The following is a 25,912-nucleotide window of genomic DNA, read 5'->3' as shown; positions in this document are numbered from 1 at the left end:
GGACCATGGAGCCTTCTCCTTTGGCACGGTGGTGGCAGCTGGTGGCAGCAAAGGTGGCTTGTAGTTCCTGGCACCAGAAGAAGAGGAATGATGTGATGCCCCGTGTGCTCCATGTCACTTCCATGTCCAGGGCTGGTTCTTCCCTGGACACTTCAGCTTCCACTGGGAAGGTGGGGCTGTGACTGCGGAGCCAGGGCATGGATGTCCCATGGGAGGAACAGCGTATCCATTTCTATGGGGTCTGGAGATTTCTCATTGAGTTTCTTGGGACTTTTCTGAAGAGGGAACCTCCGTGCTGCTCCCTCTGAGGTGGGCAGAGCTCACCTGGGTTTGGCTGGTGCTGTGACACTGTGGCGAGGTGTCACCTCTACCTGCAGCCCTGGTCCTCCCACGTTCCATGGGCTGTCCCACTCCGACAACAAGCACTGGCAGCATGGGTGGCAGTGCAGAGAGAGGGTGACGGTGTCAGAGTGGCTGCCCTGTCCTCCCTGCTGGCAGTTGGGGACAGGGGATGGTGGGCAGGGAGGCCAAGGGCTGGGGGCACACGACAGGCCAGGCTGCTGCCTGCTGCCTGTGTGCAGCCCCTCTTCCCCCGGGGACACGGCGCTCCGGAGGGACACGGGACAGAGTCCCACCTCCTGCGTGAGAAACTGGATCTGTTACGAGCTCAGAGGCTGACATTCTGAACCCAGCTCCTGGGGCCAAAACAAGGCTGCTCCTGCCTCGGGAAGGGAATTTCATGGATTGAGATTTTGGGTGGCTTCCTCTTGGGCCATCCAAGGGAGTTTGGGATTGGCCTCTTCCTCCTGATCCACCCCAGGCCTCGGCGCTGGCTGAAGAGTGTATTGCCCATGGTGAGCAGCACAGACAGCAGTCAGCAGGCACACGCTGTCTCTGCTGCCCTCCTCCTCCACATCCCAGGAGAAGCACTGGGCTGGGAGAGCACCGCTGACGGGTGAGAATGTGGGATCACCAGGATAAGGCAGGGAGGAACCATGTTGTGCCTGGGAGCCAAGGGAATAGCTGGCAGCCAAGGCAAGGCCAAAGTGATGGAGGGGAGGAGAATACAGTGGGTGAGCAGAGGTTGGGGTGCCAGGGGAGCCCCAGAAATCAGGTGAGGAGCCCTGCAGAGCTGGCAGGGGTGAGAGGGGTGACAGCAGAGAGCCCTGGCCCCGCTCCAGCCCTTTTCAATGCAGCATGAGGCTCTGGAGAGTAGCTGGCTGTGGGCAGAACAGGGCCTGCCCCTGCTCCCAGGCTGCCATTCCAGATTCCAGCTCCTTTAGTGTCTGTCCCCCAGCCCTGAGCTTCTCAGGTCCGCCTGGGGGGGCTCCTAATTATAACAGCAGACAAAGAGCTGGGCTCTGACCGCAGTGCTGCATCTGACAGCCTGTGCCTGGGGATGCTGGAAGTGCTGCCGGCAGCCCTGGCAGTGGCCAGGCTGTGTGGGGGCTCAAGGCCCTCCAGGAGTTGGAGGCTGGAATGGCTAGCAGTGCCCAGCCTCAGGCATCATCCCCAGGCTCCTGGCTGCTGCTGCTCTGCCAGCTGAGAAACCTCCATGGAGGCTCCAGATGGCCTTGGCTTGGGCAGGACAAGGGTGGCCAAGGAAGGTCCAGTTGGGAGCAGAGGTGGAGCAGGAACATGGAGAGGGCTGAGGCAAGGAAGGACACGGGGGCTGAACCAGCCCCACACCTCCCACAGGCACCGAGTGGGCAGGAGTGTGTCCCAGTGTGTCCCAGCGTGTCCCAGCGTGTGCCCCAGGGGCATTCCCGTGCTTCTCCCCCATCTCTGCAGCAGGAGCTTGGGCTTTGCCAGAGCTCTGCCGTGTGCAGAACGGAAGGTGCCACCTCTGCGGCAGCTGTGCTCAAACGAAGCTGCTATTATAGCACTGGCCAGGGCACACGTACACACAGCTGCCTGCCAGGAGGACATCTGCCTCTGCTCACCCTTCCACTTGGCCTCAGTCCTGCCCTTTGAGGCCCTTCACGTTCCCCCCGGGAAGTTTTTGGTGCGCTGGCTGTGCTGGAACTCAACCAGGTGTCCCCCAGCTCTGGGATGCTGCTGGTTTGGGTCTGGGTACCTCATCCCCTGGTGCAGGATGCAACACGGTGCCTGCTTCCCACCTGGTGCCGCTGATATCCCACCCTGACGAGTCACTGTGGGAGCTGCGGGGTGGCAGCTGGGACAAAGTCATCAGGGGACATGGGGATTTCCCCTTTTCGTCTCCAGGCAGCCGGGTACAGGCAGGGACCTGCCATCTCTTGGAGACCCTGACAGAATGTGACAATGCAGCCCGAGTGAGTGGGTTCCCGCTCTGGAGGGTGACAAGGCTGGCGACAGCTCCCCCAGGATGTTCACAGCTGCAGGTATTGGTGTCCCAGCGCTGTCACAGAACTGGTGTGAGGAGCGGTGATAACACCACGGGCACCCCCGAGCCACGGAGGGCCCGGGCCGCCCACGTCCCCGGGAATGGCCCCGCTGCGGGGCGAGGGTCCCGACTACAGCATCTCGGCAGAATCTCCGGCTCAGGTTGTGCCGTGCTGGATACGGCATCTCCATGGAAACCCCCGGCTCGGGCGGTGCGGGCTTGGGAGATGCCATCTCCACGGAAACCGCTGCGGCGCCCGGATGCGGCCGGGATGCGCCGGGCACCGGGTACCGCGGCGGGAGGAGCGGGGTTAGCGCGGCCCTGCTGCGGGGCGATGGAGGCTGGGAGACTCGGGGAGCAGGGACCACCCCTGTCCCCGGGACGTGTTGGGGAGAGTATTTCTGAGCCTGACGTTCCAATCCCAGACTTGCCTCCCCTGTCCTGTTTGTCCCGCACTGTGCCAGGCTGAGCCTCTCGCCTCCGTCCGGTCGGGAGGCGGTGCTCAGACCCTCTCGCACCCGGGCAGTGGAGCTCGGGCCCATGCTGGGGAGGACCGTTTCCAGCCCCTGGGGGCTGGAGGTGTTCAGGGACACGGACATTCCCTGATCCCAATGGGCAAAGGTACAGGACCCCAGGGATCCAGCCCAGGGATCCAGGGGCGCTCTCTGACGGCCTCAGTGCTCGCATTCACATCCTGAGCTTGGGAAGCCAGAGGGACAAGATTTCAGCTGCAGAAACAGCCCAGACGAAATATTTTACAGGTTATTTATAGCCTGCATTTAAAAAAGATAACAAAAAAGAAACAAAAAAACCCCAACCCCCCCAAAAAGACAGCGACCAAAAGCCTTTTGTTTGTTGATTTTAAATCTGCCTTTTACTCCATCCCGCTCCCTCTGGCCTCCCGGGACGCGGGGTGCGGGAGCCCGGCTGCAGCGGCAGCTCCCGGCGCTGGAGCGGCCCTTGCTCTCGGGTGGGTCCCTGCCCCGGGGACCTCGCGGTGGCCGTGCCCGTCCCCAGCCCCACGGCCGCGCCGCCGGCCCTGCCCCGCTGCCGTGTGCCCGCCAGGCCGGGCGGCCCCGGGCCCGGATTAGCCCCCGCTCCCCGCTGGCACCGGGAGCAGCTCGGCCGCCCCTGCCGCGGCTCGCTGCTCCGTAAGCCCGGCTTTGACGTAGCCCGGAAAGTAGGCCAGTAAGAGCAACCGCAGCTCGCGGCTCTCGGGGGACGCGGCGCTCGGGCTGCCGAGGGAGGGCTGCGCGTTCGCGCCGCGGCTCCGGGGCTCCCGGGGCCCACGCGGTGGCCGCCGACAACAGGGCTTTGTCCGGGTTCCCCTCCGCTCGCACCCTGTGTGGCAGCCTGCGGCCGGCCCCGCTGTCACGGCGAGAGCGACGATCGGGCAGGGGAAGTCCCCGCAGGGAGCCACCCCAGCCCGCAGCCGTGCCAGGCTCCCCGGCCCGTTTCTGTGCCCTTGCAAAGGGCTCTCGCCCCCTTCCCTGCCGACCTGGGAGGCTGCAAGTGGGCATCCCTGGCACACCCCTTTCCTGCGGCAGACCTGGGATGGGTTATTAAGTGAAAAACCCCAAGCTGCTGTGCCCAGTAAAACCATTTCTGCAGAGAGGTCAGGGGGCCAAATGTTGCCGCGATGTGGGGGCTCCAGAGAAGCCTGTGCTGTAACAGGAGCCTGGAGGGGTGGGGATGACAGCGCCAGTGGTCACCTCACACCAGGGTCCCTCCTATGCAACCCAGCAGTTCATGCTAATGCTGTCCCCGTCTATTTTTGAAGCATCTCTGGATACTGGAAGCCCCAGTTCAAGCCAGTCCAGTCCACTGCTGCCGTTCCTCACAGGATGAGGCAGCTCCAGATGTGTGGCTACAGCTGTTCCCTCCCACGCCGAGCATCACCCCCACTGAGGCTGCCAGCTCTGTGTGACGCAGGGATCCATTCAGGGATCCGCACCTCGGCAGGTCTTGTCGCTGCTCCAGGTGATCCAGCTTGTGACAACTGCAGCCCTGCTTGCTCCAGGTCTGAGCTGGTGTTGCACCTGCTGGCCTCGGTCCTCTGCAGGACCTGAGCACTGCCCTGGTGCCGCCAGCTCCCCGGGCCTGGAGGGAGCATCGCATCGGATCTGGGGAGGTCCCAGTTCAGGCTGGGGCAGGGCCAGACCTTGGGGGCAGTGCTCCCCTCTTCAGGGACGCAGGTGACACCACGCACGGCAGCAGCATCCCTTGCCGTGGGGTGGGCCAAATTCGGGGGCTGAAGGCAGATGGGGGTTCCCCCTCCCTGCAGGGAGGCAAACAGCAGGACAGCACCCCGCAGGTGCTGCTGAGCCCGAACCAGCTCCGCTGTAACAGGACCCCCGGACCGTTCCCAGCCCGCGTACCCCCAGCATCCCGGGGCTGGAGCCGAGGAGGAGGGCTGGGTGCTGGAACAGCCCATCGTGTCTAGCCAAACACTGTCCGGGCTGGGGAGGAGGAAGGCAGAGCCATTGGCCAGGGCAGGCGAGGGAGGGCCCCTGCAAGAGGGACAGGGACAGCGGTGCCGCAGGGATCTCCTGTCCCCGGGGGCTGGGGGCGGCTCTGGGGCACTGCAGGCCGGTGGAGGCGCTGGCAGGGGACGCTGCCTCCCCCTCTTCAGGACGCTTCACCTTTTATTAAAACAAACACCACCCCCCCGGCCTTCACGACATCCCCGAGGCAAAGGTTTCCCATGGCAGAGGGACGCAGGCTCTGCTGGGGCCACCAGCCTCGCGAGGGGCTCTCGGCGTCACGGCACGAAAATGCTCTGCGCTCCCTTTCCTTTCCCCCCGCCAAGCAACACAAGCGTGGCCCCATCACGGGCAGCGCGCTCTGACTGCCCGGCCCCGGGTGCTGCAGGGCCGGAGGCACTCGGGATGCAAAGCTGCCACACCTGCCCCACGTCACTCCCAGTCCCCTCCCAGCCCAGGCAGGGCCCTGCGGAGTCTCGGATACCCGCAGCCAGCACGGAGGGTGCTGCGCCCCGAGCCCACGGCACGACCCCGGCTCCTGCTGTGACCCAGCTGCACAGGAGAAGGGCGGCCCTGGGTTCAGGCCGTGCCCGGGCCGGGCTGCAGTGCCAAGGTGGGAGGAGGCGTCCTTGGCACGAGGGACGTTTCCTGGGATCGGCAGCAGCTCCAGCTCCTGCCCTGGGGCGGGGAAGTGTTTCTCCAACTGGTGCTGAGCACAGGTCACGTTGTAAGTCGGGGGAGAGGCCTGGAGGGGTCCCTCCAGTGACACATCCCTCACTTGTGCTGAATGCACCGACCACCCCGAGAGGCACCTCACTCTCACACTGAGGGCTTGGAGATGGGCAGCAGGAGTGGGGGCTGCCCGTGGACAGAGCCAGCTCCCAGCAGCAGAAGCACCTGACAGAGCCATTGCCAGGTGATCAGGTTTATTAGGGCTGAGCAGGTACTTTGGGGGTGCAGGTGGGATCTGAGAAACACTCCTGAGGCCAGGCTCAGCATGACAAGGTGGGGAGAAAGCCCCTTTGGCCAAGATTTAAAGATCTATATAGGTACAAAAATGGGGATATAAAGGACAAAGGACAGGATGTTGGCAGTTATTCCAGTCCCTCACCATGCTCCTAGATGTGCCCCACTATGATCTCCTGACCAAGCTCTCACCCTCAACTCAGCCAAAGCACCTGACCCTGCATGGACCTGGGCCAAGGAGAGGATGGAGGGCCCAACCTAGCCCTGGACACTGCCAAGGCATCCATGCAGACAGCACAGGAAGGGCAGCCCTGGGTTTTATTGCAGAGAAAGAGGTAGAAGAAGGAACTGGACAGAACCAGGAGCTGCTGCTGCTGCTCCTGGTTCCTCTGCTCACTCCAGTTAGAGCCCCCAGGCTGCAGACAGAGAGCTACCGTGCTCTGCTGCGCTGGGGCTGTGCCTTCTCCCCAGGCATAGCCTTCCCCTTTGACACAGCCTTCCCCTTTGACACAGCCTTCCCCTTGGACACAGCCTTCTCCCCAGGCACAGCCTTCCCCCTGAACACAGCCTTCCCCCTGGACACAGCCTTCTTCCCGGGCCCAGCCTTCCTCCTGGGCATGGCCTCCCCTTCAGGCCTGGCCTCGCTGCCAGGGGCCGTGTCGGGGACGTCCTCGGCCGAGATGGGCTGGATGATGTGGCCGGTGCGGGTGATGACTCGAGGGGCTGTCAGCTTCTGGAAGGCTCGCTGAGTGTTCCACGTGGGGCCCACGGGCGTCCGCATGCTCTGCTCAAACTGCTGGTGCCGCTCGAAGGGGAAGGGCAGCTCGCTGACCTGTGGGGACACCACAGGGGTAATGGCCCTGCGCCACCCAGCCCAGCTTTTCCAGCCCATGCTGCTCCCAATGCTCACTGCTTCCCACTTGTCCAGGACCCACTCACACTCTGCTTCCCTCTCTGCTGCCAGCAGAGCCCAAGAGGGCTGGAACAACCACCGCCACCAAGGGAGCAGCCCTGTACATCCCTCCTCCTTCAGTTCTGAGCTGTTTAAGCTGGAGGCTAAGCTTGGGGCAGGGATTACAGGCAGGGATTATGAACGTTTTGGGAAGGGATCACAAGAATGCCCCAGGCTTGCCCAGGTGCTGGAGCTCTCATGGAGACCAGGCGTGCCCCACCTGATGCGCTGCCGCGTGGATGTTGCGCTTCTCGCTCAAGATGACGTGGGGCAGGTGCCGGTCCTTCCGCGGCGGCGCCGGCGGCGGCTTGATCAGGAACCTGCGGGCAAGTCAGGGGTCAGGGCTGGCACGGGGCTGGCACAACCCTGAGCTCTCCCCCACTCACTCACCTCTTGACCTTCCTGGCGCTGGGTTTCAGGCCCGTGCCGCCCCACTCGCCCCAGCCCGGCAGCACCAGGTTCACCGGCTGCGGCTTCCCCGCCTCCTCCGCCTTGCGCTTCTCCCGGCGGAAATCGGCGACCACATCATCCCCAGCAAAGGCCTCCGTGATCATCCCGCGCTGCTCGATGCCGCCCTCCTGCACGAGGACAAGACTCAGTGGGTTTAACAGTTCCTAGGGGAATTCGGAGAGACTGGGGCAAATTGGAAAGCACTGGGAGAGGGTTTGTGGGTACTGGGGAGAGTGGGAGGGGGTGCAAGTTACTGGGCATTACTGGAGGGGGTTTGGGGTGTACTGTAATGGGGTTTAGGAGTACTGGGAGTTACTAGTTTGGGGCTTCTGATTACTGGGAGGACGTTTAGAGTAACTGGTTTGGGGTAACTGGGAGTTACTGAAAGGAAGTTTGGGTTACTGGAAGGGAGTTTAGAGTTACCAGGAGAGGGTTTGGGGTTACTGGGCATTACTGGATGGGTGTTTTGGGTGCTGGGGAGCATGGGGGAGGCACGTCCCACTCACCTCCTCCTCCAGGACTACAGGCAGGCTGGGGCAGTCCATCTCCTGGGGCTTCCCATCCAGCATAGCCTCCAAGCTGATCATCTTCCTCTTGGCTGGTGCTTTCTTGGTATGTCTGTCCCCAGCTCTGCCTTCCTCCTGCTGCTGTGCTCGCTTCCCTGCTCTCAGGGCTACCAGCTTCTCCTGCTCTTCCACAAGCTCGTCCTTAGCCAGACTCTCCACATCCTCCATGGTCTGCACGCGGTGCAGCTGCTCCGAGAGCAGGAGCTGTTCCTGGGGCTGAGGGGGAGGCTCTGGCCCTGTGCCCACCTGCTCCTCAGCACAGACTGGGGGGACTGCGCTGTCCCCCAGCTCCTCAGCATGGACAGGGGGGACTGGGCTGTCCCCCAGCTCCCCGGCACAGACTGGGGGGACTGGGCTGTCCCCCAGCTCCTCAGCACAGACTGGGGGGACTGGGCTGTCCCTGGGCTGCTCAGCACCAATCACAGTCTCATCAGCACCTACATGTTGAGGGTAGAAATGGTCACTCCACAGGGGAGAGAGTAAGGACAGCTGTGTGAAATCAGCCAAAAACTGTCCCGAGATCCCCCTCCCTTTGTCCAGCTCCCAGCACTCCCAGCCCACCCAGCTCTGGGCCTTGAGCTCCTCACCATGGTCTCTGCCCTGCCCCTTGGGGCTCCCTGCTCGCTCCCGTCGCTTCTGCTCGAAGTCTTGCAGCAGAGCTTCTTCTTCTGACAGCTCCTCTTCCTCCTCCTCCATCTCGTCCTTGCTCTCCACAGCACCAGGCACTTTGTCATCTCTTGGACCCTCCTGTGCCTCAGGCTCTGGGGCCAGGCCACTGGGCTTGCCCAGCATCCAGGGATTAGCCCCGCTGGGCATGGGCAAGGCCGTGGTGTCCGTGTCCTCCTCGGGCACCTCACACAGCTCCTCCTCGGGGGGCTCCACCCGCACCTTCTGCATCAGCTCCTTGTTCCTGGCCAGCTGCTCCTGCATGGCCTTGCGGGCCTGGGAGGCACCGAGAGGCTCTAACATAGGACAGAGAAAACATTCCCAACCTTCCCTGCCCACCTCAGCCTACCCCCTTCCCCAAGCAACGCTGAACACCCTGTCATGGCATTCCAACATATAAATGGGATTATAAGAGATAGAGAGACTTTATACCATGGCTTGGAGGGACAGGGGGAATGGCTGCACACTGACAGAAGGGAGAGATAGACAGGATATTGGGAAGAAATTCTTTCCTGTGAGGGTGGGGAAGCCCAGGTAGAGATTGCCCAGAGAAGCTGTGGCTGCCCCATCCCCAGAAATGTTCAAGGCCAGGTTGGCCAGGGCTCAGAGCAACTTGGTCTAGTGGAAAGTGTCCCTGCCCATGGCAAGGGGGTGGAACTGGATGGGCTTTAAGGTCCTTTCTCACCAAACCATTCTGTGGCTCCATCTTACCTCGAGGTCATACTTGGCCATTATGGCCCTGGATCGAGCCCATTTTCCCTTGTTCTGGTGCTTAAGGCTCATCCGCTCCTGTGGGAAGAGAAGCATCACACAGAGCTCCCCAAGGAGCAGGGCCCTCCTGAGGGGTGAGGCAGAGGTGCCAATGCAGCACCTGCATCCTCAGCTGCTCCAGCTCCTCCAGCCGTGCCAAGGCAGCCGCAGGGTCCGATTTGTGCAGCTGCTCAAACTCCTTCAGGGCCTGGCGCCTCCGGCTCTTCTTGAGCACGCGGTGGTACCTGCGGCACAGGGAGGCTCAGAGCCGGGCAGGACACGGGCGAGGCAGGGCTGCCCTGCCCTCCCAGCGTGCCCAGCCCAGCTCAGAGCCGGGCAGGGCCGCCCTGCCCTCCCAGCGTGCCCAGCCCAGCTCAGGCACAGCCTCACTTCTTGCTCTTGATCCGCTTTGCTCGCCGAGCCTTGGCCTCGTAGTAGGACTGCACTGCCCGGGCCTTCTGCAGCTCTGCCCGCCGGCGCCGGGCCTGCCAGGGGCACGGGGTGAGGCATGGGGAGCACAGGGTGAGGCATGGGGCCAAGGAAGAGTTCCCCAGAGCCAGGCCCCAACGGGGTGAAGCCTCACCTCCTCCAAGCTCATGGCCTGCACTGAGGCCATCTCCTCAGGTGTCAGCAGCGGGTCTGTGACGGGCTGCTGTGTCTTGTGGAGCAACCCGAAGATCTCCTGCTCCAGTGGAGTTCGGGCCTGTTCGGGCATGGCAAGAGGATGAGGAGAACTGCAAGGGCCAGTGCTCCCCTGGATGTCCCCATCCATTCTCACTGCCCCCAAGCTGGTCTGTGGAAGGCCCAGAGAAGTGTCCCCCTGCCTTGGGGACTGAGTGGTCACAGCCCCACTCGCAGGTCCCACACCACAGCCCTTGGGCACTCTCCCAGCCACATGGCCAGGTGAGGGCAGGCAGAATTCCTCCCACATTAGAAAAATGGCCTTCGAGCAGCCAGGCAGTGCTGACCAGGGGGCACCACACAAGAAGTATGGGGCAGGAGTTCCAGGCTACACAATGCCATGTCCCTCCAAAACAGAAAGGGATCTTTGGGCAGATCAGTGTGACAGGTTTGTTGGGAGTTCAGCAGGGGCTGCCCCTCCCTCACCTGGGCATCTGACAACTCCCAGGGACAGCAGTGGATTCCTGCCAGCAGCACAACCCAACAGGAACTTGCATTCAAAGCCAAACACATCCCTCTTTTGTAAGGAGTGTTTCCAGGCATGCAGGATTTGGCAAACCAATCCCTCTGTCTCAGCACTTGTGGCCAAGGTATACTTCCATGTGCCTGGCCCTGAGAGGCTACAAGGAGGAGAAGGGACAGAGCAGGCTCCAAACCCTCTCACCTGGCTTGTCCCAGATGGAATTTACACAGCTGTGAGACGAACACTGACTGCCCTCCCAACCTTCCCAAGCTCAGCCGGCACCTGCCCAGTGTCACCGCTGGGCTGGGCCTGCCACCACTGCCCCCAGCGACATCGACCTGCCCCAGCTGCTCCCCAGAGCCACCCAGGCTGTGACCCGCAGCGGGCACCTTCCACGCCGAGGTGGCTCTCTCCAGAGGGGTGACGGTGGCGATGTCCTGCCGCAGGGGGAACACCAGCTGCTCCGCGCGCCGGTTCTGCAGCACCACCTGCTGCCACTTGCCCACGTCCTTCGAGGTGGTCACGTAGGCGGCCTCCCTCACCACCTGGGGGGAGCAGGACAGGCAGAGAAAGGTGATGCCGGCATCAGGGAGGAGCACGGGGGTCCTGGGGCTCAGCTTGGGCCCCCTCGGCTCCCTGCACTCACCCTCTTGGCCTCCTCTTTGCTCAGTGGCAGCTCCACCGCCGCCTTCCGCTTCACTCTGGCCAGCTCCTTCCTCACGCTGCCCAGTGTGGATTTGGGATGAATGGGCTGCAGCAGCTCCGACAGGACCAGCTTTTCCCCAGCACCTACAAACGCGTGTGGCACTGCCAGGTGAGGGAGCTGTCCCAGCCCTCACATCTGGGATGGCTCTCGGTGGGCAGCGCCATCCCAGCTCCCCGAGCCCTGCCCAGCTCCCTGCCTCACCTTTGCAGGTGACATTGAACTCAGACACCTGCCCGCTCGCCTCCGAGCGCTCCGCCAGCTTCCGCCTGCGAGAGAGAGACAGAAAACAACCCCAAAGGTTCCTCGTATTCCCGGGGTGCTCTGGAGGGTTTGAGGCCGGTGCCGAGGGCAGGGGCGGGGAACCGTCCCCCCTGCCCCCCCTTCCCGTGCAGCCTCCCGGGATGCGGCTGCTGCAGGAGCCCCCGGGCCGAAACGCGGGGCGCCCGTACCCCCCACTCACCGCTTCCGTCCGGACAAGGCGCTGATGGCCTCCAGGAGCTGCCGGTGCCGCCGCTCGCCATCCTCCTGCCACACAGCACACGCGGTCACGGACCCAGCCTGGCAGAGCGCGGGGATGGCCCCAGCGCCCGCTTCCCCGTGCTCCTCGGGGCCCCCACGGCACCGCCCGGCCGGGCCCCGGGCCCGACATCCTCGGCCCGATACCCCCGGCCCGGCCACGCCGTCCTCCGCTGCGCCCATCCCGGCCAGAAGAGCGCCCGGAGCCCCGCAGAGTGCGGCGGAGGCCGCCCGGAGAGCCCGTCGCACTCCCTCCGGCCCCGCTCACCCCCTCCTCGCTCTCGCTGCCGCTCCCCGCCGCCGCCGCCGCCGGGTCCTCCTCCGCCATGGCCCCGCACGCCGGTACTGCCGCAAAGCGCCACCGAGAGTCGCGCCGAGCCCTCGCGCCCTGCCGCAAAGCGCGCCCCGATGACGTCCAGGTTGCCATGGCAGCGGGTCCGGCGGGCGGGGTGGGAGAACCGGAGGGGCCCGAGGGGGGCCCGGGAGGGAGCGGGGCACGGACAGCGCCGTGCCGGCCTCGGGCGGCGCTCCGTGAGCTCCGGGACGGCTCTGGCGCTCCCGGGACGCCCCCGGCTCGCCGGGCAGCGGGAGGCGGCGGTGCCACCGCGGGCCAGAGCAGCTCTGAGGGTCTTCGCTCCGTCCGTGACCCTCGTCGGTCCCGCTGGCCCCAGGGATTGCAGGATTCGCTGTTTTCCCCTGGGACGCGCCAGTGGGCTCGGGGACGGAGCTGCCGCACCTACGGTCCCTCCCGCCCGGCCGGACCCGGCTCCTGGGAGCATTCTTGGGGTTGATGGGATCCTAAGGATCGTTGGAGCAAATACACGGAGTTCTCGGCCACGAAGCGGTGTCAGTCTGTCACTGCGCCCGCAGCATCCGTCCTGCTCGTCCTCTCCGTCGTTCTTCTCCTCCGTCCCGAGCGGGGCGCACAGGGGGCTCGGGGCAGGAGGGAGAGGGATAACGAGCTGTTCCCGTCTGCTCCTGTCTCCATAGCAACAACCGCGGGAAAAGTTCTGTATTTCCCCTCGGGTTTGACGCTCCGGGCCCTGCCTTTGCTGGCAGCCACGTGCCCAGCGGGAGCGCTGTGTGCGGGATTCCAGAGGGGGCTGCCGGGGGTGGGATGCCAGGGGAGGGATGCCCCGAGGTGGGATTCCGGGATCGATGGGATGCCGGTGGCAGGATGCCGGCGATGGGATCCTGGGCGGCTCCCCGAACCCAGCCCCACGGTCTGGGTGTGGAAAACCGTGGGAAAACTACTGTGCGAAATGTGGGAATGTGCGGATGGAGTGGGAGGGGCGGGGAACCCATGGCGGGAGCATCCCGTGCGCTTCCCGCGGCGCTGGGGCTCGGAAGCCCGGTGCTTGTGAGCATCCGGTGAGAGACAACGAAAAAGAGGAACGGAGGGCGGCGCCGGTAGTGCCCGCCGGGGGCTGCACCAGGAGGTCTGACGGGAGACGCCGGGGAGGGCAGGTCGGGCCGGGCCGGGGCAAGCCGAACCAAATCGGAGCGCTTTCCTTCCCCCCTCCTCTCCGCACCACCCCCCCCCCGGGCCCGGCCCCCCCGGGCCCGGCCCCACCGGAGCCCCCGGCCCCGGGCCCGCCCCCCACCACGTGCCGCGCCCCGCCCTCACCCCGCCCTCCCTTGTCCGCACCGGGGCGGGGCCAACCACGCGGAGTGGCAGCCCGTAAGGCCAATGGGCCGGCGAGAAGCGGCGGGGAGGGACGAGTCGCTGCCAAGTGACAGCGCTGGTGACCAATGGAATGGCGAGAAGCAGCGCGGTGGGAGGATCTGCCTCGGACTGACAGCGCAAGCGCCCAATGGAAAGGCGGGAAGCGGCAGGGCGGGGCGGAGGGTGCGGCGGGACCAATGGCGGCGGCGGCCCCGCCCCGTTCGGGCGCGGGGCGTGGCGGCCCCTCCCGGCGCGGTGGGAGCGACCGGCGCGGCCCGAGCGGCACCGGCACCTGGTGAGCGGCGGCGCGGGCCCCTCCCGTCGTCTTCCCTCCCTTGCCGTCCTCTCCCGTCTCCTCTCTAACCTTCCCTTCCGCTCTCTCCCCGCCGGCTCCCGGCACGCCCGCAGAGCCGGGGCTGCCCTGCCCTGTGCGGCCCGGCCCTGCCGCGTCCCCTCCCGCCGCGGAGCCGCCCAGCCGAGGGTCTTCCTGCCGCGCCCCGCGCCCCCTCCCCGGTGGATTCCCGCGGCAGCGCCCCTCCCGGGCGCGGGGTTTCCATGGCGACGGCGGCCGCCGCCCCCCGTGCCGGTGCCGCCGCCGCCCTGGTGCTGACCGAGCGCTCTCCCCGTTCCCTCTCCCGCAGCCGCCGGCCCGGCCCAGCCCAGCTCGGCCCCGCGGGGCCCCGATGATGCTGGGCGCGCGGGCGGCGGAGGAGCAGCAGCAGCGCCCGAACGTGCGGCGGCCGCTGCCGCCCCAGTGACGGCCCCGCCATGTCGGTGATGGTGGCGAGGAAGAAGGTGGTTCGGAAATGGGAGAAGCTGCCGGGCAGGAACACCTTCTGCTGCGACGGCCGGATCATGATGGCCCGGCAGAAGGGCATCTTCTACCTGACACTCTTCCTCATCCTCGGCACCTGCGCCCTCTTCTTCGCCTTCGAGTGAGTTCCCCGGGGACCCCACGGGACGGGCATGGGGATGGGCCCGTGTGCCCGGGCCCTTCGGGAGAGGGAGGGGAGCTGGTGCGGCGCAGCCTGGCAGGAGTGTGGCTGTCCCTGTCCGCATCTGCTTCCTCACCCTCAGCAGACTGACTGACCCTGGAGGTGCTGAAGGGAACGGGCCCTGCCGGAGCCCTGCCGGGGGGGTGACACCGGCCCTGCTTCCCCGTGGGTCACCTTCTGTCTGGGGCTTGGCAGTCCCGAGTGTTCCTGGCTCCAGGATAGCCGGAGTGCAGGGGTGCTGCTGCTGCAGCCCTGGGGTACAGCCTGTGTCCCTACCCACGGCATCAGCCCCACCAGGGAGGCGACCCCAGCTGGAGGATTAACAAGGGGTGAGCTTGGGGGTTCCGCCAGTCTGACCCACCCCCAGCCCCAGGCTGCACTGCAGCCAGAGCCATGCTGGTATTTGGGAAGGATCCGACCCCCCTTACATCACCTTGGCAGCCTAAAGACCTTCAGCCAAAACCTTTGATCCTGATGAAGAAGAGGGATCTGCCCCTCCCCTCAGCTTTCCCTAGGAGCTGGGCTGGGGAGTTGGGCTGGCCTTAGACTAATCCTAAAATAAAAAAAAAAAAAAACAAGCAAAAAAGGGAAAAGCCTATGTTTGTCTGGGCTGATGCTGTGGGAGGGGGCAGGATACCTCTGTTGTCTAGCTAGAGGATGAACCTAGATCAGCTAAACAACTGAAAAACTTCCCTTCCTCTGTCTCCATGGGCATGTTTGTGTTCTGGGGCAGCAGAAAGGCTGAATCAGGGTCGGATGATACAAAAGGTCACAAAGCCAAGAAGAACGAGTGGAAGGACCTGCTCGCTGGCTAAGCCCTGGCTATTCCTGCAGTTCCAAAAAGCCCTTGGCCCAGATGCTGTCCTCTTCAGCATCATTCCTAAGCCAGGGAACTTGTTTCCACATTCCCTGGCCCAGCGTGTCTCTCCCTAGTTCCCTGCCCAAATTATCCCTGGCTCAGTCTGAAGTACCAAGTGACACCACTCTTGGTTTGATGTTTGGGGTTTTTTCCATCTGAAAAATGGAAAGCCTGAGCCTTCCTGCCTTACAGGAAGAACTAATAACTGTTGCTACTCCAGAAACACTCATTGCTGCACCAGAAACACTGATTTGAGGTTTAATTGCTCTGGCTCCCTGTGGATCCTGTCCGTAGCAGGAGAGTGAACCACATCCCGCTCTGCCATGGCTGCGCTAAGGCAGAGTGAGCTGGGGCTGTTTTCCAGACCTCGGCTGTGGTTAGTCAGGAATGTGACTGGAAATTCCTTGAGAAGCCCCTTTCCATGCTCTGGCAGGCAGAGGCCTGTGGAGGAGTCGCTTGCACCGAGACATCCAGGCCATGCCTAGACCTGGAGGGTGGGCTCTGCGGGGGGAATGCTGCTGGGAATAGGATCACCTCTGAATTCTGGTTAAATCATCTGACGGAGATAAGGAAAAGTTTGGGAAAATCCAAATACCCGTTTGATTCTTTCAGTGCAGAACACCTCGGTGTTTATTTGTTTGGAAGAGAGAGGGTTGTTTTGAACTTGTTTGGGGATATTTGAATTTGGGATAGGGATGAAATGTTGCCTTCCCAGCTGGAAGCACTCCCCAAGGTCTCTGTTTCACTGATCAGGCTGAGATAAGCAGCTTGGCTGCTCAGGAGCCCTGCATGCTTAGGGAGCTCGGGGTGAGGATCTCAGCCTCGATCTTTCACCGTGTTGTCCGTTTCTCTCGGTGTTTGGCAGATTCTTTAGTGTTTGCGTGGAAATCCCTGGTTTCCCCTGAAAGTTGGTGTGTGGATTTGGAGCGGCAGCCGGCGTGGGCGGAGGAGCCTTTCCCTGGCTGCCCCTCACTGCGGGCTGCCTGTGCCGTGCTGCCTGCTCCATTCAGCTGAATCACTTGCGCAGTCACACCTTGTCTGAGCACGGCTCGGGGTGCCTGCAGCCAGGATCTGTCTGGCTGCTCGCCCTGCCTGGGGCGGGCTGGGCTCGGTCGCGGCGCTCCGGGCCGCGCTGGCTCCGGTTACAGCCGGGGCCGGTGGGACCGGCGCCCACGGCGGCAGAAACGCCGCAGCCCTTCCTTGCCAGCCCCGGAGCGATGGTGGCACTCGCGGGGCTGCTGCTGGTGCTGGTTTCTCCTCCGAGTTTCTCCAGTGCTGCCAGCCGCTCCGCTGTGTCCGCAGGCGAGCGGGCTGAGCGCCTCAGCCTGTGGGTGGGAATGCTGTGCCTTCATCCCCAAACCGCAGCGCTGCGTTCTGGGACTGGGGAAACCTCTCCAGGCAGGAGCGAACAGGAGCCGGAGGCTGGCAGAGCTCAGAGCTGTACCTGAGATCCGGCTCCTCCCTCGCAGATAAGGCCGGGACGGAGCGGTGCTGGCTCTCGGGAAGGGCCCAAGGGCACCTCTGAGCGCCACGGGAGCTGCTCCCGGCCTGGGCCTGCTCCAGAGACCCGTGCTTAACTGGGGCTGCTCCATCACACGTCCCGTAAAACACAGTTTCACATCCTCCTGGCATGATTTCAGACTCCTAATGGTACGTCAGCCCTGTGGTTGGGCACTTAGCTGCTGTCTGCTTGAGGTGTTCCAGCATGGGGAGACCAGATAAAGCATTTGTGAGAAATGCCTTTAGGAACTGGGATGATGGGATGCAGTGCCTGCTCTCAGGCTGGGAGTTCCCTTTGCAGTTCCTGTCTCTCCTGGAGTTCTACGCTCAGCTGAAGGGAAGGAGATTTCTTTTGTCTCTGGCTTTTCAGCACACAACTTGACATCTGCAGGTGTTAGAGGCATGATAGCACCAGCAACACTGGCTCCTCATGGGAAGGGGCTGCTCTTGGATTTTCCAGTACCCAGGCATATTTGCCACTTTCTTTTTCCTACTTTTTTAGCTTTGTAGAGATGAAAATGTCTTTGTTTTCCGATGAGTTGAAAACACCTACACTGCCCTTCGTGTGACTTTGTTTTTTACTTTTGATTTCCAAAGCCCAGAGACCCAAGACTCAGAGAGGGGCCTCTGAGCTGGCATTACCTCTGGTTAGATCTGTATCAAGCATGGTCAAAACTTACATTTGAGTTAATTCATGCATTTTAATCACTGTAATTTCTCTCAGTAGAAGTGAACTTTTTGGTGTCCAGAGTTCAGCTTGTTTTGTTCATGTTTCTGGGGGAAGTGGCCACTCCTGGGGTTTGGATTGACCTTTTTTTCATATGTGGGCTCCTTCTCAGGAGATGACTTTGCCCTCCCTGCAGCCTCCACATCCTCTGTGGCACTCCCATTCCTGGGTGGATTTTGGGGTGATTTGTTTGTGCAGAGATTTGAGATTTTAGCTGAAAAAGGAGCAGTGACATCGGCATAACACACCTGCCTCCTGCTTCAGTTGTGTCAGAAACAGATGGTGTGTGCTGACAGTTGATGTGTCACTGCAGGCAGGTAGGGAGAGGTTCCAGGGAGAGCTCCAGCCTTGCCTGGTGCTGCTGGAAAGGGCCTGGACACAGTGGTGTGGTGTGGTGTGGTGTGGTGTGGTGAGGCCGGGCTTTGGAGCAGCTGCTTCCACGCTTACTGCAAACACAGCAGCTGCCAGACACCATCCCTGCCCTGGTGTGAGCACCCAGCACAGCCAGGCTGAAGTGAGGGTCAGGCACTGGGGACAGACACAGCTCTGCTGGTGCCCAGAGCAGGCACACAGTGTGGTTGAGCTGTGGCTGAGGAAGGTTAAACAGGTGATTTGCAGGTGAGATGTGGGTGAGGGATACTGTGGAGCTTGTGCTGAGCCCTGGTGGGGCCTGCCTGGGGGATGTGCTGCCCTGTGGCCGTGGCTGTGCAGTCCCTGTGGCTTTTCCCTTCCTCCAGAGCTTTGCTCAGCGTCCAGAATAACCAGCCAAGCACCATAACTCATGGCACCTCCCAGCTGCTTCTTCCCCTGCTCCCCATTCCAATGATCCCTTTGTTCAGCCTTCCTGCCTCAGCCCACCCCACTGTGATGATGAGTTGTGATAGTGCTGTTATTGTGTGCTTTTTGGTGACAAAATGCTCCAGAGCACAGAAATGGTGCTGGGAATGGGAGAGCAGCATCTTCACAGGCCAACAGAGCATCTCTGTTGGCTCTGAGCTCTCCCAAACAAAAGACCTTTAAATGCCTGTTCCTGAGCAGTGAAATCATGTTAGAGACAAGGCGTAGACTGAAGATAGCCCAGTGCTAGTGAGTACCTGAGTGCCAAGTCAGGGCCTTGTGTGGCTGCTTTCCCTGCCATGGACGAGTTCCCTGGGAGTCACCTGAAGAGCGAGGCCCCATCGGCACAGGGAGGGTGGGGGGCAGTGGGGGCTCCATGCTGGGCTCCATGCTGGGCCTGGCAATGCAGTTTCACTGTGGTGGGAGCTTCTCTGGCTCTCCCTCTGCCACAGATGCCAGCCCAGCTAAGGGAAGCTAAGCTAGGCCTGTGTGGAAGCAGGAGGGCCATGGCTCAGCTTTAACACAGGTCATAGATCCATATTTAAACCCACAATATGTTCATGTTGTCACAGCAGTTCCCAAAGCTGGACAAGGGTCAGGCTGCAGCCAGTTGGGTCAGGCAGTATCCAGCTCTTGAAGGAATAATCACAGAATCGTTTAGGGTGGAAAAGACCCCCAAGACCATCAAGTGCTGTCACTGGTGACCACCTTGTCAACCAGACCAGAGCACTGAGTGCCACATCCAGTTGTTCCTTGGACACCTCCAGGGATGGGTAGTTCACCACCTCCCTCGGCAGCGCCTTCCAATGCCTGACAGCCCTTTCCATGGAGAACCTTCTCCTGATGTCCAACCTGAACCTCCCCTGGCACAGCTTGAGGCTGTGTCCTCTTGTCCTGTCACTGATTGCCTGGGAGAAGAGGCTGACCTGCACGTAAATCCATGTTCCATCTTCCTAACCCCATATTTCTTCCCCAAATGGGCTCCAAGGTTTTTGTTTACTTGCTGACTGACTTGCAGCTGTCCCTGGACTTTGCCCTTGCAGAGGGAATGCAAAGTTATGTTAGGCTGCCTGAGGACGATAAGCTCGGCACTCGGGTTCTTCGTCTGTGGGCAGGGCTGGGCACAGGGAATTGTGTTGGGGAACAGCAGAGTGTGCAGTGTCTGCAGTGAAGGATGTTGGTTTAAGGCCCAGGCCCTTTGTGTTGCTGTGGGCTTCTGGTGTTGCAGCTGTGACTGAAGTGTGCTGTAATTCAGTGTGCAGGCCTTCTGTCCCTGCCCCTCGTGGGGGACAGCGCTGGAGTCAGGCAGTGGCCCAGGAAATGTTCCTGCAGTGGGCCTGCAGAGCCTGGAAACTGCATTGTGTGTGGGGAATCTGTGGTGGGGATGCTGTCCAGAATGAAACAGTGCTGTGGAGGTCATGGAAATGGCCTTGCTTGGGATGGCAGCCCCCCAGGGAGGATAATCCCTGGCCCCTCACCGCAGCAGCCTGATGCTCCCATGGAAAGTAACAGTGGAACAGCAGGAGTCTGGGTTGGATCCATCCCTCAGCAGCAGGGATAAAGGGTGGATCCTAGAAAGCCAAGTGCCTGAAAGGCTGGGTGCCCAGCTGCATCAGGAGGCTGGGCAAGGGATACGTGCGAGGGGTGGTGAGACATGACACAAGTGGGGGGATTTAGGTGGGGTTTCCCTTAAACCATAGCAAAGCTCCATAGGAACTTCACCCCAACATCAGTAGGGTTTTCTGAAGGAATCAGGGTAAAATATGGATTTTTTCAGCTCAGTATGTCTCTAAAATATGTCTTCTGCCCAGGCCTCCCACATGGCTAGGGCTGCAGCACCTCTGGGGACATGACTGAGTGTCCAGGAGCAGCACAGCCATGGTGAGATGAGTCCCATGCTCCCTTTGCATCCTCTGTCAGCAGGATCAGCACCATAAACTCCTCTTTGGGCCTTGTTGTATTTGTAGAGGAAACAAACCTTGTTCCCTTTTGAGCTGGGGGAGTCTTGAAGCAGGAGCCTTTCTGCTTTATTTGGAGTGTTCTAGTCCGTTGTCTCAGGAAAGCCAAAGGAAGCCAGATGTCTTCTTGCATGGGAATGTTGCACTTCCACAGGAATCCATTCTTAAGTACAGGATCCACTTAATCCCAATAATTTCTGTGATATGGGAAACTCCTGCTCTTTAGGGGTTAGCCAGAGATTCCCACTATCCCCACAAGCTTCCATGCCTTCCAGCTCTCCAGGTAGGGGGTCCCTGACTAGGCCTTGGGTGCTTCTCCCAATGGTCTGGCCCATCCCTTGGCAGCAGGAATGTAATGGACAAGGTCTCTCCCGCTGCCTGGTTGTGTTTCTGGCATTGCTTAAAATGAGAGCTGAAAACAGAACAAATGTTGGGAAATATCTGTGCCTAGGTGGTGGAAGACGTGGGGATGCTGTGATGGTGCCTGGGTGTTGGAGCTGCCCCAGGAGTGTTCCCTTGTGGTGGTGGGATCAGAAGGATGGACTGAGCAGCTTCTCTGCTCCAGACCTGAGCAGTGCTGCGGCTTGCCCGGGCTCTGAGGCCGTGCCAGGCGATGGCACTGTGACTCATGGTCTCCTGCCCCGTGTCCGCAGGTGCCGCTACCTGGCGGTGCAGCTGTCCCCGGCCATCCCCGTGTTTGCAGCAGTGCTCTTCCTGTTCGCCATGGCCACCCTGCTGCGGACGAGCTTCAGCGACCCTGGCGTGATCCCCAGGGCCCTGCCCGATGAGGCAGCCTTCATTGAGATGGAGATTGGTGAGTGTGGAGGGACCAAGCTGGTGAGGGCTGGAGAAGCCTCCCTATTTATGGCATGTTTTTAGGTTACAGTCCCTGCAAGAGCTTATCTTCCTGGCTGGACCTCCAAAAGTGAGGATTGCCCCAATCTGCTGGCTCACTGTACTTGGCCAAGTTTCAATAAAGCAGCATGATGTACCTGCATCCCTCTCTGGGAGCCGTTTCACCTGCTGCTTTCTCTCCCATAGCCATGTACATGCAAATTCTGTTTGCTTTTGAGAAGGGGTGCAGAAAGCTTGGAGTGGTCCCTTTGATCCTTCAGGGAGGGAGGAGGTTTGGTGGATGCAGGTGATAACACCCAGCCCACTCTCAACATGCCCATGAAAGCTCTGGCATCCCTTTTCCTGCCTCCAAGCTGCCAGGTTGGCTCTGGCCTGCGTGAGCAGAGCTGCAGCCTCCGGCTCCGGAGCCAGCGGGCTCCGATCCCGCTGGTAGGGAAGGCAGAGAGGCGAGTTGTTGTTTGAGGCCGTCATGTTGTAGCAGCAGGTCCGAGCTGTGCCCGGTTCTCTCTGGCAGAGGCCACCAACGGGACCGTGCCGCAGGGTCAGCGCCCGCCCCCGCGCATCAAGAACTTCCAGATCAACAATCAGATTGTGAAGCTCAAGTACTGCTACACGTGTAAGATCTTCCGGCCGCCCCGCGCCTCGCACTGCAGCATCTGCGACAACTGTGTGGGTGAGTGCTGCTGGCCTGGCCCTGCTCCTCACAGAGCCTTGGCACAGGGACAGGCCAGCGCCCAGGCTCGTGCTGGGCAGCTCTGGGCTGGTGCAGTGTCCAGGCTGCCTCGTCTTGTGCTCGAGGAGCTTGAGGTTTCCTCAGAACCTGGAGCCAGGTGCTTCCTCTTTGCCAGGACTTTGGCAATAATCGAGTCCAGCTGCTCTGTGTACATGTGCAGCCCATTTTTTAATCCCACTGGAGTCTGGCCTTGCAGGACTGGAGGGTTCCAGTGGAGAGTTGTGTCTCAGGTGACAGCAGCTCCTTCATCAGCACAGAGATTGTGCCATTCCCTGGGGTGCCCTGGTTGTTGTCTTCTTTCTGTGTATGTAACTCTTGTTCAGCTCATGTTCAGCATCACTGCTCCAGGCAGAAATCCTGTCCTTTTGGACCCCTTTCCTCCTCTTCAGATTCCCAGCCTTTGTGTGTTTATGCAGTTTCTTGAACCTTCTCCTGATTATTCCAGGGTAAGAACATGGGGACTCCCAGGCCTTCATCTAACCCATGTGCTATGGCTGTTGTACTCCAGGGAGAGAAGACACGTGGGGGGTCAAGCTCAAATTCTCTATTAATGTGCAAAATGACTCATTATAAAACAATTTTGGACTTTTTGACCTCCTGAAAGGAGGCCAGGATATGGGGTCCTGACTGAGCAGATGGCTGAACTTGGCAGTTTTTGTCAGCCTGGGGGATTTTTGAAGTGGGAGCCCAGGGGCAAGGATCTAGACATGGGCAGGCCCATGCCAGGGCAGGGCTAATTTTCATCTTGGCTTCCCCAGAGCGCTTTGACCATCACTGTCCCTGGGTGGGCAACTGCGTGGGAAAGAGGAACTACCGCTACTTCTACCTCTTCATCCTCTCGCTCTCCCTCCTCACCATCTACATCTTCACCTTCAACATCGTCTACGTAGCACTGAGTGAGTCTGCACGGAGAGCTGGAGACCAGGGAGGGAGGGAGGGGGGGGGCTGCAGATGGTGGTGTGAAACCAGAGAGAGGGAGTGGGAAAGGGAGCTGGACTCAGTGGGATGTTCCAGGTGAAAAAAAATCTCTCTTTCTGTATTGCAGAATCTCTGAAGATTGGGTTTCTGAACACATTGAAGGAAACCCCAGGGACATATCCTTCCATGGTCCCAAGGGCTTGACTTCTCCACAACTGGGGGTTAGTGGGAGCTGTATTGTGGAGTGGCTGCTTAGGCCACTCTGAGTCTTTCCAAGCATTTTCCCCTGGATGACAATGTGGGGAGCAGTTTCTTGGCTCTTGGGAGGAGAATAAAACAGAAAACAGTGGCTAGGAGAGGAAGAGAAGTTGATGTTTGTGGGGGCAGTAACAGGTGGGGTGGGCCTGCTCTCAGGTTGTTCCCAGTCCTTAACTGTTCTCACTGTACTGGAGGTGCTCATCTGTTTCTTCACGCTGTGGTCGGTGGTGGGGTTAACTGGGTTCCACACCTTCCTGGTGGCACTGAATCAGACAACCAACGAAGACGTAAGTGGAGCCTTCCTCTTCCTCTGAGCTGTTGGTGTTCCTCAGTGTGTCAAGGCTGAGGAGAACACAGGGATCTGGGGGCTGGGGCAGGGTGGCCTTGGAGTAAACCTGAATTTGTGCCCAACTATTTCAGATTAAGGGGTCCTGGACTGGGAAGAACCGTGTGCAGAATCCCTACAGCCACGGCAACATAGTGAAGAACTGCTGCGAGGTGCTGTGCGGGCCCCTGCCCCCCAGGTGAGCTCCTGAGGGGCCTTGACCTTTGTCTTCCAGCAGCACTTGTGCTGGGAAGAGAGGTGGGATGTGGGGAGATGCTGGTCTCTGATGGCGTGCCGGTGTTGTTGCAGTGTCCTGGACAGACGGGGCATCCTGCAGCAGGAGGAGAGCACAGCTCAGGAGGGGCCGTGCCCGCGGGCACCCGGCACGCAGGAGCCCCCGGCCACTCAGGGCCCTGGGCAGGCCCAGGAGGGTGGCACGAAGCAGCAGGACGGCAGCATTCTTCCCCCCAGTGCTGTGAGTGATCCCCTTGGGAGCTGGGGGGCCTCTGGGAGAGTGGAAGAAAGCTGAGAGTGTGACTTAGGGAGGACAAAACCACGCGAGGGGCCATGTGAGAGGCTGCTGCTGAAAAGCTTGTTTGCTCTGACCCTGGAAACCAGTGTCTTGGTTTCCTTGAATTTCCTAAAAGGTGATCACAGCTGGCTGCTGTTTTGGAGATCAGTTCTACAATGAGAGCACTCGGGAGCTGTTGCCCATGGAGCTCAGTGGGGCTGGGGAGGGCTGAGAGGTTGCAGACATCCCCCTGGGATCTCTGTCCATGGATAAAGCTGTTGTGGCCCTGAGCAGTTTGCTGTGTGTTTGAAATTATCCCGCATTAAGGACACAGTTTGACAGGAGACCTCCAGAGTGCCCTTCCCACCTAAATTATTCCATTAACATGGTGGGAAATGCCTTGGCTTACTCCTGCTTGGGCATGAGCTGCCCTTCCCTGGTGGACACAGTCCAAGACACCTTCTGCTGGAGCAGTCCAGTGCTCCAGTTCTTCCTGAAGCTGCTGTGCTACCTGTTGGGTGACCCTGATTTGGGTTTCTCATTTTCCCAAGCCCACCTGAGCTTGCTGCAAGTGGAGCTGGAGGTGGAAGCGGAGCGGTGGGGCCTGTGTGCTTCGGCTCTGCCCTGGGGTGTCCCTACAGGTCACTCTGTGCTCTCTCTCCAGGTCCCTGCCCCATCTGTGAGCGACACCGAGATGCCAGAGGAGAAGCAGCGAACGCCTGGGGAGCTCCCGGTGCCCCCCCTGGACGCTGGGCGAGCGCAGCACTAGCATCTGCTTGGAAGGGAGAACTTTGTTGTTTTGTCTAATCAAAGCTGGAAGTGGTGGAGGAGAGGAGAAGGGCTGGATGGCAGGCACCTGATTCCCCATGGCCATTTTGCTTTAGTCATCACTCCCCGCGGTGCGGGCAGCGCCGGCCTTGGCGGTGGCACCCCCGGTCACCGTGGGGCACAGCCAGCACCAGCTCTGCCTGGGGCCGGGCCTCTGGCTCTGGGGGCTGGCCTGGATGCTCCATCCCAGCTCAGGGCTGGGGCTGCCCCTCCGCCCGGGCCCTGCTCTGACGGGGCGAGGCTGTCAGGGCCAGCCTGCGCCCTCCTGCTGAGGAATCCCCAAGGAAGGGGAAAGCAATGGTGGCAGCAATGTCCTCTCTCCCCTCCTCCCTCCTTCCTGTAATCCGTGGCGTTGTTTTGTGGTTGGCGTGGCAAGGCTTGTCAGGAGACGTTTTGGTGCCCCAAGATCCCAAACAAGTGGGAAGGAGTTCTGCTGGCAGTGGTTTGTAGGTAGCTGTCTTCCTGTGCTCCTTTCTGTGTGATGTAACAAGGCAGCAGCTATGAGGGGACCCTCCTTCCATCCTGCCCTGGTGCTCACACCACCCTGGGCTTCGAGGGAGGGAGAAGGCAGCCAAGGTGGGCAGCTGCAGGGAAGGGTTTGCCTGTGTGCCTGTGCCACTGGCTCCTGGCTGGTGCTGGGGCTGCGTTTGTTCCTGGGTGTCTGCACTGAGCCCTCCCCAGCTCTGCAGCACCTCAGCCCCAATCTGTGTTGTGTCATTGCATCCCCGTGTCCCCCCCCTTGCCTTGCTCTGCTGTTCTCAGCCATCCTAGACTGGCTTTGGGAGCCTTGGATCTTCCCAGGATTGTAGCAGCTGCCCAGGGCTGGGATTGTGTGTCCTCAACAGAGGATGAGAGGCTGGGGGGATGGTGGGAGAGCTCTGTGCCGTGGCTGGGCTCCCCCACTCCACAGTCCCTGTCCTGCACTGGCAGGACCCTCACACCTCTGGGATCCCTGCAGCCCCTTGCAGCTCCGTGTCCCTTGTCACAGTGCTGGGCACTCGGTTCCTCCCGGCAGGTGTGTGGTGGCTGTGGGGGCTGTCCTGCCGGCCCAGTCCCGTCTGTGTGTCCGTGATGCTCCTGGCTAGCGGTGAGGGCTGTGGTGTGAGCGTGGCCCCGGCACTGCCCCCTCTTCTCCTGGGTGGGAGGGCAGAGCTGCCACAGCTGCTCCCCGTTGGAATGTGGCTGGGAAGGAGCCACGGCCCCCAGCCAGCCCAGCCCCATCCCCATCCCCTTCCGTCCTCCGGGGACAGGGCTCTGTGCCCCACCCCGTGGGAGTCGCCCCAACACGCTGCTGACCAAGACTCCAATTCGGTGCAGAAAATTGTGTATTTTGGCTTTGCTGCTCCCTGTTCCATGAGGTGTGTGGAGTTCTGCCTGC

The 25,912-nt window shown here is 61.2% G+C and overlaps 2 protein-coding genes across 2 annotated transcripts; one reads left to right on the top strand and one right to left on the bottom strand.

Moving 5' to 3' along the window:
- Nucleotides 1–5,765: 5,765 nt before the first annotated feature.
- UTP14A (UTP14A small subunit processome component) lies at nt 5,766–11,991 on the bottom strand. Its single transcript, XM_054289370.1, has 14 exons — nt 11,833–11,991; nt 11,509–11,573; nt 11,250–11,314; nt 10,989–11,131; nt 10,732–10,887; nt 9,782–9,901; nt 9,589–9,683; nt 9,320–9,443; nt 9,160–9,237; nt 8,370–8,724; nt 7,723–8,219; nt 7,157–7,344; nt 6,987–7,086; nt 5,766–6,646 (listed from the first exon to the last, which is right to left on the bottom strand). The coding sequence occupies exons 1-14, from the start codon at nt 11,989–11,991 to the stop codon at nt 6,245–6,247; spliced, it is 2,547 nt and encodes an 848-aa protein (XP_054145345.1). The 3' UTR covers nt 5,766–6,244.
- A 1,884-nt stretch (nt 11,992–13,875) lies between these two features.
- Nucleotides 13,876–25,622, top strand: ZDHHC9 (zinc finger DHHC-type palmitoyltransferase 9). The gene is made up of 9 exons (XM_054289372.1): nt 13,876–14,165; nt 20,760–20,920; nt 21,476–21,634; nt 22,453–22,590; nt 22,740–22,788; nt 23,055–23,157; nt 23,291–23,394; nt 23,505–23,670; nt 24,371–25,622. Exons 1-9 carry the CDS (start codon nt 13,999–14,001, stop codon nt 24,473–24,475), a joined length of 1,152 nt encoding a protein of 383 aa, XP_054145347.1. The 5' UTR covers nt 13,876–13,998; the 3' UTR covers nt 24,476–25,622.
- Nucleotides 25,623–25,912: the final 290 nt, after the last annotated feature.

Source organism: Melozone crissalis, unplaced genomic scaffold (genome assembly GCF_028551555.1).
Source record: "Melozone crissalis strain CALT ecotype California unplaced genomic scaffold, PUWL_Pcris_2 ptg000068l_1, whole genome shotgun sequence".
Lineage (NCBI taxonomy): Eukaryota > Metazoa > Chordata > Aves > Passeriformes > Passerellidae > Melozone > Melozone crissalis.
The sequence above is the reverse complement of the archived record's forward strand: the minus strand, read 5'-3'. Positions and strand labels throughout refer to the sequence as shown.